This window comes from Oryzias melastigma, linkage group LG1 (assembly GCF_002922805.2).
Source record: "Oryzias melastigma strain HK-1 linkage group LG1, ASM292280v2, whole genome shotgun sequence".
NCBI lineage: Eukaryota > Metazoa > Chordata > Actinopteri > Beloniformes > Adrianichthyidae > Oryzias > Oryzias melastigma.
The window spans coordinates 17,157,477-17,169,097 of record NC_050512.1 but is presented as its reverse complement, the minus strand read 5'-3'; the positions used below and the strand labels follow the sequence as shown (position 1 = coordinate 17,169,097).

The following is an 11,621-nucleotide window of genomic DNA, read 5'->3' as shown; positions in this document are numbered from 1 at the left end:
GAAAAGATTACACTGATAAAGTTCAGTAAGATTAGTTTTTACATTTATAATATAATCTATTTACCTTTTAATTGTTTAAATTAGTGTTTTAGCACTTAACAGATTTTTAAGAGAGTATTTAATCACTTTTATACAAGATTAAAAAATCTAAAGATTGAAATGTTTCCAAACAATCTATGAGATCACATAGAAATTAATCAACCAAGGTAAACTTCTGGATTGCGAAACATCACNNNCCAAGAAGAACCGCTCCTCTGCCTCTCTCTCGTTCAAACGCAGCCCCATGTCCCGCTCCAGTGTGCCCCCACTGCATTGGGGGCCCCATCTGCCCTGCTTTTTTTCCTCCCAGAACCCTGCAGCCCAGCACACCCGCTCCGGAGATCTGTGGTTTGCTGGGTGGGGGCTCTCGCACACGCGTGTCTGTGTGTTTTGATTGTATGCATATTTTCATCTCTACAGTCTGTTTAGACACAAAAACATGATCACATTTGTCAATATCAGCGTTTTATTGTGAAAAATTGGTTCTATTTTGAAAATAAACCAGATTTTCTCATGTATTTTGATGCAACTTCCTGCCAGTATTGACGCGGAGCGCTCGCGTCTCGCGGAAGAAATAGGCCAGACGCCGAAACGTTGCGCTGCACCGCGCAGACCCTCCGCGCCGCTCCGCGTCGCTCCGCGCCTGGTGTGACCGATGCCATAGGTTAACATGGGCGCCGAATGGAAGCGCACGCCGTTCCGCGCCGCTTCGCGGCGCTATCGCGTCCTGTGTGACGCCGGCGTCAGTCCCTTTGCTCTACCCTTAAAAATAAAGGAGGGAGACGAATACGGATTGAGCCTTACTTAAACTTTAAACTGAGAATTTCTGTTAGTAAGTTAGTTTAGTGGCAAAGGTTTGAAAAGATTACACTGATAAAGTTCAGTAAGATTAGTTTTTACATTTATAATATAATCTATTTACCTTTAATTGTTTAAATTAGTGTTTTAGCACTTAACAGATTTTTAAGTGAGTATTTGATTACTTTTATACAAGATTCAGAAGTCTAAAGATTGAAATGTTTCCAAACAATCTATGAGATCACATAGAAATTAATCAACCAAGGTAAACTTCTGGATTGCGAAACATCACCAGAGATTTGCTCACTTTTTGTTTTTCATGACTTACTCATACGTCAAATTGACATTTGTTTTTTTAAATCAAAGCTGTTTTAAGTGACACTCTGCTTCCTTCCAATCCAGAAATTTCGCAATCGCATTTCCATGCTGTCATCACATGAAAATAAAAAAAAAATATTTGCATTTGTACAGTAAAGTTGGCTCACAAATTAAAACCAAAATAGTTCTTTTGCCATTAAATTCATGACAGTTACAAAAACACGTTGATCTTTTGGTCATATCTTAGCTTAGAAATCACCTTTATATTTTTATATTTATATTTTACCTATTTTTTAGGGTCATATCAGAATTATTGAAGATGTTTGGTTGCAAGAATCACACTCAGTTGAGAATAATAATAATAAAAAAAAAATAATGTTGTTACTGTGAAACTCAACTTGATTGAGAAAGTGAACATATGACAACATGCAAAACTAGAATCTCGTTTCTCACAAAAAAAAAAAAATAATAAATAAATAATACAAAAAAAAAAAACTACACACTTCTGGTAATAATTTTGAATTGAGAACTCAGTAAAAGAGAATAGTTTAAGGAACAAAAAAGATGAGGAAATGGGGAAGCTCGCTAACTCTGAATAACTTCACTAACTCTGAACCTGCTGTGTCAGAAGGTCATTTTATTCCCTTTTTGCTGAACTCCCTTTTCAAACTTTATCCCACCATAGTAACATAATAAAATAATGCAATGTAATCTAAAAATGTATTTATCTTTGGCTTTCAAAGGGACACAGAAAAAGAACTAATAGCGAACTCAGCTTCTCCCTCATCAGCGCTCTCTCATTGAAGAAATGTTCGGTTTTTTATGCATTTATTTTGATCTGCCCTTCCTTGGAACTACCTTTTCATCTATGACAAACTCATCCTTATTTCATAATAAGGTGTGATAAAAATGAGTTTCACAATGACTTTTAAAGCATGAAGTCATCTCTTTGTCCAAAACATGCATCTTCACTCAACTAGAGCCTAAAAATTGTTCCTATGTATGTGAGTGTGGCCCTGTGATGGACTGGGTCCAAGATGTGCCCCACCTTCACCCATCAGTGGCTGGGATAGGCTCCAGCATCTCCATGACCCCAAAAGGGATTTCACAGGTTTGGTAAATAGACGGATTGCTGGGATTTATTGTCATTGAAATCAGTCCAGGTGAAATTTTTCTTATTGCGCAAAAATAAAAGTTCACTGATGCGATTCGTCATTCAGTTTTGTGTGGAGCTTTGTTAGTGTTGAGGTGCCCACATTTTTTCAATTTTACCATTACACAACTCCTGCAGACCTCGATGGTGAAAGGAGTAGTGCTGCATTTTGGAGCACAACATAAAAAAGTGTACTTCAAATAATGTTTCATGAGTCCAATGAGCTACAGTCACATTTACAAAACACCACCATGTGGCCTAAATGTCAGTTTTTCACCGAATTAGGCAGATGGCTGCCTGGTGCCTGCAGGGTGGCACTTCTAATCAGAAAGCGGCAGTCACATTTTTACACGCTGCACGGCGGCTACTGAGGTTTTAAGAAAAAGTTAAAATTCAACAGCGACCAGACGATTTTTTGACACAATGACATCTTTCAGTCACCACCCTGGCACATTTGGAAGTCGCACAGTGACAGAATATAGATTTTTAATTATTCCAGTTCAATTTTTCTTTACCTCAAAGTATTTTTCTTCTCAAAATCTAACTAAATAACAGTCTTATTTCACATCTACTGTTTCCTTGTTTTCCCTTTCAAGTAATTTCTTAAAAGAGCTTCCTCTTTTCTTTCAAATTATTTCCTTACCACACTCCAACTGTCATTACTGACTCATCTGCAGTTGCATTATAATCAGTCTTTCACCAGACTCTGTCCTGTTAATACTTTGTTGTGTAAGGATGTGGTTTCTCGTTAGCAGGAAGTTTTAATACTACGTTTAATCTCTACTACAGTTTGAGTCAAAGTCCCAGTAGTTGTCACGTATCCAAGAGTGAAATTTGTTCTTGGAATTTGACACAGCCCCCGGGGGAGCGGTGAGCGGCAGACACACCCGCTCAGAACCATGTGGTGGTTTAACCCCCCAAATCCAATCCCTTAATGCTGAAGCAGGGACCCCATTTTTAGAGTCTTCGGTTGGACTTGACCTGGATTTAAACTCACAACCTTCCAATCTCAGGGGAGACGCTCCACCACAAAGCCACTAAGCTAGTCAGGAGATGGGATAACGGTTATCTCTCCTTTTATGGTTTATGTCATTGCAAATAGTTGCAAGTTTACTGAAAAACTTATTGTAAAACTACTCTATTTTGTTTATTTTTGTTACCAACTTCTGACTTTGACTGAAGGGGAATGATGTCCCAGCACTCCTGTGCTCACAGTATTTAGTTTATGTTTAGCAACTCTCAAATCATTGAAAACTATTTTAAAAATGCAGCGTTTACATCCATTCTGTTGTGCTTTCAACAGAATATGGGTAATGAATGCTTCACCTTTTTTCCTTGATGGGAAATTGTGCAAGGAGCCTCATCCAAACCTGAAAGACCAAACGCTCCTGTTTGACCTAAGGGGGCCTCCAGGTAAAATAGTCACACGTTCTTTCTAAACACAAGTCAGATTCAACATTTCATCACCAGTTTGTTGCGGTCACACCTTAGACACTCCCACCAACCTGTGTATATAAAGAGTGTTTTACAGGGACAATATGCATCAGTGCAGCATCTACTCTGAGTAACTTCTCAATCTCAAAAGTAAGAAGAGACTTTTCTAAAACTATATTTTTGTTGCGTATAACTTTTTAGACAGACTAGCAGGAAAAGAATAGTTAAAGTTACTGCTTTTGTTAGTCTTCTGTTGCAACAATAATTCACTTTTAAAAATTATTTACTAACAGAATTTGGCTTGAATTATGTTTATGCTTATCTTTTAACTCTTTCATTCAAGATTTTGTCTGCTCCCGGAAATAAAGATGGTGAGTTATAAAGTCACTTTATTCACCGGCAACCGAGTTGCTGCTGGGACTTTCAACCACGTCTTCATAAAGCTGGTGGGCACTGAAGGAGAGAGTGAACGCAAATGGCTGGTGGGCTTCAAAGGGGCTTCAGCCTTCATCAGAGGAGCTGTAAGTCTGCAAGATCTGTTTTTTTTTTATTCTCTGAATCCTTTCTTTTTATTTTCTAAAGTTAACAAAAGGGATAAAATGTCTAGTCTGATTTACTGCTGCTTTGATTGTTGTAACCCAAAACATTCTGGTAAATTGTCATGGTTTTGTAGAGGTTACACCCCCTCTGTCCTTCTTTATAGGAGTCCTCCTTCACTGTGTGTGCCCCCACCTCTCTTGGAAAACTGGTTCTGGTAGAGGTGGACAAAAAGTCCCTTCTGCTCTTCCCAGAAGACTCCTGGTTTCTCACCAAAGTGGAGGTGAAATCCCCCGATGGAGACACGTTCACCTTTCCTGTCCACCGCTGGATCAGTGACAGCTCCGTGCACCGCTTTAGAGAGGCCACAGGTTTGAGGACACTGTTCAAGTGCAATATATCAAGAAGATGAGGAGGAATAGTGTTTCCTCCCTGTGCTTATCTGCAGTGTCAAACCTCAATGTTTAACCCTTCTCGCAGCTCTGAGGATCATTGACGACCAGCATCATCTTGGCAGGTACAGCCGGGAGCAGGAGCTGAAAGAGCGAGAGGAAGATTATCGGTGAGAGCTTTCACTGGTTACGCATGTTAGCAGAAAACAAAGCTGCTTCTTCCCTTGTTTCATGCTCTGTTTGTGTTTCAAAACCTAAACTTGAACTTTTTGTTCAGCTGGCACGTGTATGCAGAAGGTATACCTCACTGCATCAAGGCAGATGGCCCCACTTCACTGCCATGTGAAGTCCAGTTCTCCTTCACCAAAACCACAGAGTTCCTCTTTACAGCATCGTCAGGGTAACACCTTCATTTCCCCATATTTTCATTAACATTTAGCTGAAGTCAAAAGTTCTAAATGTTTGTCTTTTTGTTCAGATTGTCAGAGCTGAAACTGAAGGGGCTCGATGGCTGTAAGAAGGGGTGGACTAACATCGATGACATCGATCGGGTGTTTTGCTGCAAACAAACAGACATAGCAGGTAATATACCATCAGTCAATGTAGGTTATATAACTCATGTGAGTGTGAGAACACAACAGCTTTAATTGGGAATAAGAATGAATTTTTAAAGGGTTTCCAAAGAAAAAAAACACTGAAAATCAATTTACGTTAAAGAAAATATAACTAGAAGATTTTAAATGATCTCTTATTATTTTGAACCAACATTAAAAAATAATTAAAATTAGGGGTGTGGGAAAAGATATGTCGCAATATGTATTTGGTAATACTTGTATTGATTTAAAATGCAGATATAGCAATATTTAATTCATTATTTATGGGAGTCCTTCAGCATCTTACTTTTGTTTTCTGATTTTTTTTGTCATACTGAAAAAAAATTTATTTTGGAAATCAGACAATATTGAGCATTTTGTTTAATAACAAAATCTCTTAATTTACCAAAATAAAAGCACCATGAATTTGCAACTTGTGTCCAATGAGAGCAGTAAGAAAAGTAAATCTTTGCAGATTTAATGTTTTTTTTTCCAACTTGTGTTTTGGAAAAAAGTAAAACATATGAAAAATACAATCCAAAAGTACAAAAAGAAACCTGTTCATCCCCCCCTACCTAAAAGTTAACTTCTGCCCTCCAAAATGTCATCACTTAGATTGAGTGGATGCGGCGTAAAAAGCATCAGCTATAAAATTCTCTTTTCAGGTTTCATTTGCAAATTAAAGTCCCGAACAAACAATGATAATCTTATGGGTCTCTATTAAAAAAAAACCTAAACACTCGTGATCAGTATAAATTACAGGATGAGAACTAGAACCAAACCTCAAAATGCTCTAGTGCCAGCTACAGAATATATGCTCCTTCCTCAGCTGTACCAGACCGTGCTTGATGAATGTTAAACTTCTCCGAAAAACAAAGAGGATGCTGAACACCATTTTTTTTCCTCTTGCGGCATCATCAAATGGTGTTTAAAAGCCTTCTACTCCAACAGAAAATATAAAACAAAATAGCAGAACGACAACCTCAGCCGTAACAGTCCACTTGTGTCTAGTTTAATCTTTATGTGGGGAAACACAAAAACTTCACTTCAAGTGTTTTATTTTTTGTTTTAAACTGATAATTTTGTTTGAGTTTCTGTATCTACCATGTAACTTCAAAATGTTGTCATATTAACAGTTATTAAAATAAGAAAAGAAAAGACGTTTAGAAACAGTGCCTATAGTCTGATGCATCAGATACTGTTTCTTCGTGCTACAGATTATGTCCAAGAACACTGGAAGGAAGATTCCTTCTTTGGAATGCAGTTTCTCAATGGAGTCAATCCCATCTTGATCCGGCGCTGCACAGAGCTGCCCAGAAACTTCCCCGTCACCGACTGCATGGTGTTTCCTTGTGGTCAGATGAGCTTGGCTGAAGAAATAAAGGTGATTGCTTTTTATTTTCTTGCAAAAAGTGGACTTTATAGATTCAATTCTAGATTCTAGATATATTTAGATTCTTTATAGATATAGATATTTCCACGCTGAAATAATTCCAATAAATTAAATAAAGACGTTTTTGAGACAAAAAAAATGGTAAAAGTCAAAGTTTGAGTTGAGATTACTGTCCTTTATATTTAAATTTTACTTTTTAAATGTTATTTTGAATTTAAAGCTTTATCAGCAAATCATCTCCTTGTTTCCATGTACACTTCAAACAGAAAGGAAACATTTTCCTGTGTGACTACAAGCATTTGGATGGAGTGAAAACCAACACAATCAATGGAAAGAAGCAGTACTTGATGGCTCCACTTGTGCTGCTTCAAAAAACTGAGGACAAGAAGCTGATGCCAATCGCCATCCAGGTCAGATCACCTTAAAAACAAATTTCAGATTTCTAATTAAAGAAATTATTATTATTTTTTTTTAACAGAAGCAAATAAAAATAACAAAACGTTCTTTCCTTCTCCTGCAGCTGAAGCAGGCGCCTGCAGAGGACAACCCCATCTTCCTACCCACAGATCCTGAGTACGATTGGCTGCTGGCAAAGATTTTTGTGAGAAGTGCGGATTTCAGTGAGCACCAGCTGAACACTCACCTGCTTCGTACTCACCTGCTGGCTGAGGTTTTTGCTGTGTCTCTGCTGCGCAACGTTCCGATGGTGCATCCTCTCTACAAGGTGAAGACTCAGAACTACATGGTTGTTTGTTGGTAAAAAAGATGCAAAAATCAAATTTAAGTCGATAACAGAAGGTTTCTCCCTCCTCAGCTCCTCATCCCCCACACTCGATACACTCTGCAGATCAACTTCCTAGCTCGAAACTTATTGATATCTGAGAAAGGATCTTTCACTCAGGTACAAAAACACAACAATAAAAAAGCACGACTGTTTCCTTTATTCTTTCTAATACTGTGGAGCTTTTCTGTTGTTTTCAGTTTGCTGCCTCTGGTGGAGAGGGAATGATGACAATCCTGAGGCGCTCCCTGTCTGCAGTCACATACACCTCCCTCTGTTTCCCTGATGATGTTGCTGAGAGGGGGGTGCAGGATGTACCAAACTACTACTACAGGGACGATGGGCTGAGGCTTTGGGAAATCACCTACAGGTACTGGTCTTACAGAAGAGGGTTGAGCTTGTTTGGAGGGAGTTCTCCTCTCCTCTGTAGCCTTTTGCTTTACAAAACTAGGTGTATGGAAATGTTCTGGACAGAGATGGATCATAAAAACAATCATTAATAAAGCCCATTTTGATGTTTTTTCTTTATTGCCACAGTTCTTTGAAAACTTTGAATTAGTTGATAAACTGATGTGCGATTAAAAAACCCCAAAAAACATTAAATTTTGCATTTGAAATAATTTACTTCTTTATCCCCCAAAGGTTTGTGAAAGGAGTCATTGAGTTCTACTACAAGAACGACGAGGAAGTCCAGCAAGACTCCGAAATACAGAAGTGGATTTCAGACATTTTCAAACACGGATTCCTTTCACAAGCGTGCACTGGTGAGAAATTTCAACACCTACACTTACATTGGAGGGGTGTGGTGCACTGAAATAGAAGTTGACCTCTGATTAAAAGGTCACATTTGTCTGCCTGTGTAGAAGTGTGCTTGGGCAAGACGCAAGAGATGCCACAGTTCTGGGTTTAAACTACAGTGTCGTCGGTGTAACAGAAAAATATCTGAAATGTTTTCTGTGGTCAGCTTGACTTGTGGTATTTTCCACATGATTTTATTTTTAGGAAAAATGGGTCTTTATGGGTCAAAAACCTAACCGGTTTGAACCGAATTGTGGGGAAAGTGAATCGTTGCGTTCCTACTGCATACTAGATTGCAGAAGGCGAAAAAGAATATAACCGAAAAGTCGACAAAACGTTTGGTTTGGATAGACGGAACATAGCAGTTTTACAAATGATTTACATGTTATGGACTTATTTTATCTGCTCTTATCCCGTTTAGGAATTCCACAAAGTTTCACAAGCGTGGCGCAGCTGGTCAAATTCGTTACCATGGTGATATTCACAGGCTCCGCCCAGCATGCTGCAGTCAACAGTGGACAGGTGAGGGTTGCGACTGCGTGAAGTCCGGTTTTCAAATCCCGGACGAGCCCCCAATTTGTTGCCACTGGCTCTGGACTGTATCAAAATAAACGGGTAGACGATGTTGGTTTTAGTCCTTGAAGTACTTTAATATGCTTAAAAATCTGTTTTAATGACCCAAGGATGATTCTATGATGATGACTTTTAACATGAAACTGCTAAACAAACATTCATTCTCTGCAGTATGACTACGGTGGCTGGATGCCAAACACTCCCATCTCTCTGAAACGGCCTCCACCAACCAAGAAAGGGGTAGCGAATGAAGACACCATGCTGGAAACTCTGCCAGACGTCAACGTAACCGTTCAGGGCATGGCCACCTTGTGGCTCCTTAGCAAGCAGTCAAGTGATTTTGTAAGTGGACAAAATTTGTAACTAAATTCCATAAAATAAGACTCTGGTAAATAATACTAAATTTGATTTCCTCAGGTCCCCCTCGGCGAGTACCCCGAGCAGCACTTCAGCGAGGACACTCCCTGTGAGTTCATCAAGAACTTTCAAGCAGAGCTGGAGGAGCAGAGCAGAAGGATCAAAGCCAGAAATGAAAATCTGGAAGTGCCGTACAAATATCTGAACCCAGAAGAGGTGGAAAATAGTGTTGCTATTTGAACATGAATGTGATCCTCGATCAACTGATAACGAACTTTCAGCTTTTGACCTGATGAAGCTTGAATGTTCAGGCAGTTTAACACATTAAAACGAACCTGTAAAGGATCAGATCAGAGAAACAAACAAAAGTGTTGTCCTGTTGGAACTCCTGTTATATGTTTTGTATTTATAGAGCATCTCAAATATAATCCGTCTTTCTTTAATCTTTTCATTTAAACTTTCTTAGAAAATATTTTTGAACGAAACTTTTTTTTCCACCAAGTTTGAAATCATTATTGATAAAATCAAGGAATAACACCACTTTGTTGCATTCTTATTACAATTTTGAAATGTCTTTGAAAAATCTTAACTGTTAAAATCATTTTTGTTTATTTGTTGATTATGACATGACTTGAATAAAAATGTATTGTTTATATAAAACAAAAGAATGTGTTTTTGAACAGCAAAATTTCATTTTCAAATGAGGCGTTTCCACGTTCTGGAATAAAGAAAATTATTTTTTATTCTCCAAAAACTGCAGAACAAGTGAGATGAATCTTTGACTTCCATCCAAACTTACAAACCTAACAAGTTTCCTCAAAGCCTGCAAGATTTAGGGACTAATTTTACTAGTCAATTAATGTACTTTACTAATAAAAGATAGAAGAAATATAGTGTTTTATTTTAGTGTTTTTTGTGTGCTCTTTATGGAATGGTGACTGAAAATGACATGTTAATGTAAAGGGTTAAAACGATTGAGTTTTAAAGGAAATGTATAAGAAAAGATCAAAGATGTGGGCCATAACTAAGACGAAGAAAGGTTAGGGTGAAAAGCAAAAAAAGGGATTTAGTAGAAGATGAACTGTTTTCTGTGTAACAGTGGGTTACAAAAGAAGAAAATACTAAAGATCAGAGGCAACAACAGCCAGACACAGTCATGTACAGCCTGTAAACCACCTGCTGACGGAGGAGTGAGACACCACGTCCTTAAGAACCATTAAACCACAGGCTTGAAGACAGGGCAGGTGATTTATCCGAAAAACATCATTTTTAAACCCACACCAAAGCACGGCAGGAGTGGAAGCTTTCTGCCATCTCTGAACGGAGATGCCTTTCAGAGACACCCTTAGGACCCAAAGACATGCTGCAACAATGGACTAAAAGAGCGCCGAGCCAGGAAGTGGAGATGAGACAAGCTTTCTGCCAGTTTCTCTCCTAAATGTGATCTCATGCTTTACTGAAAGAGTTTATGAAACTTCACCATGTTTAGATGATCCTAATAAATGTGTACAGTGAATATATAGGATGAGTGAACAAGTAATGCAAGAAGGAAAATAAAAACAATTGTGACCTGTTGCGATTGGCCGCTGAGAGAGCGCCCTCATTGAGGAGGTGTAAAGCTAGCAAAGCCTTCAAAAGACACCCGTAGGACCCAAAGACATGCTGCAACAATGGACAAAAAGAGCGACAAAAAGAGCGCCAAGCCAGGAGCTGTAAACTGTAAACAAGCAGCCACCTCCAGTGATCCTCATCTTCAACAATGGAGCTGGGAGGCTCCACCTGGAGCTACGTTTCAGAGACAGACACAACCCACACATCTGACTGGCAGTCAGATGTGTGGGTTGTGTCTGTCTCTGACTGCTGAATGCACCCCTACACCTACATACCGGAAAAATAAATACAATATAGGAAACAACATGTGATTCACTCTCGCTGCGTTTGAGAAGGATTCCAAAACAGCTACAGAGAGTCCTTCTATTTTTGATGAATGGTTCTTTACGGAACAACAGCTGCTACACGAAACCCAAAGCTAGCCATCAAAACAGACAGTAACAGTCAAGGTCTCAAAGAAAAACATATTCGGACACATTTATAGGCCTCCTGTAGTTTGGTTGGAAAAATATACAGTTGCAAGAGAAAGTATGTGAACCTTTGGGAGTACCTCAATTTCTGTATGAAATGGACATGTTTTTTATTTTTTTTATTTTATTTTATTTTTTAACGATGCCTATATCACACCAATGTACGTTTTCATATTTTTTATTCAACACAATCATGTCTCCAGTTGATACATTAAGTAATACCAAAGGTTTCACATATTTTCTCCTCCACCTGCATGTATGTTGAGAATTTTTCCATTAATCCTGTTTCAATCAAATCAAATAATCACAGCAGTTATTGTGCCACAAGTCAGTCTTCAGACACTTCAGAGAGCGTGGCTGTGTTGTTAAAAGAA

The 11,621-nt window shown here is 38.5% G+C and overlaps 1 protein-coding gene across 1 annotated transcript; it reads left to right on the top strand.

The window, feature by feature from the left end:
• The first annotated feature begins 3,849 nt into the window (after nucleotides 1-3,849).
• Nucleotides 3,850-9,703, top strand: LOC112157253 (polyunsaturated fatty acid lipoxygenase ALOX15B). The gene is made up of 15 exons (XM_024289908.2): nucleotides 3,850-3,892; nucleotides 4,086-4,263; nucleotides 4,446-4,650; nucleotides 4,760-4,841; nucleotides 4,949-5,071; nucleotides 5,150-5,253; nucleotides 6,482-6,648; nucleotides 6,924-7,067; nucleotides 7,178-7,381; nucleotides 7,472-7,558; nucleotides 7,639-7,808; nucleotides 8,081-8,202; nucleotides 8,658-8,758; nucleotides 8,981-9,151; nucleotides 9,227-9,703. Exons 2-15 carry the CDS (start codon nucleotides 4,111-4,113, stop codon nucleotides 9,404-9,406), a joined length of 2,013 nt encoding a protein of 670 aa, XP_024145676.1. The 5' UTR covers nucleotides 3,850-3,892; nucleotides 4,086-4,110; the 3' UTR covers nucleotides 9,407-9,703.
• The last annotated feature ends 1,918 nt before the right edge of the window (nucleotides 9,704-11,621 follow it).

Bases quoted from the DNA above. Each gene is read 5' to 3' on its own strand.
- LOC112157253 (XM_024289908.2), top strand. From the start codon at position 4,111: ATGGTGAGTTATAAAGTCACTTTATTCACCGGCAACCGAGTTGCTGCT. The intron at 7,559-7,638 runs GTACAAAAACAC...TGTTGTTTTCAG, and splicing joins AGAAAGGATCTTTCACTCAG to TTTGCTGCCTCTGGTGGAGA. The intron at 7,809-8,080 runs GTACTGGTCTTA...TATCCCCCAAAG, and splicing joins CTTTGGGAAATCACCTACAG to GTTTGTGAAAGGAGTCATTG.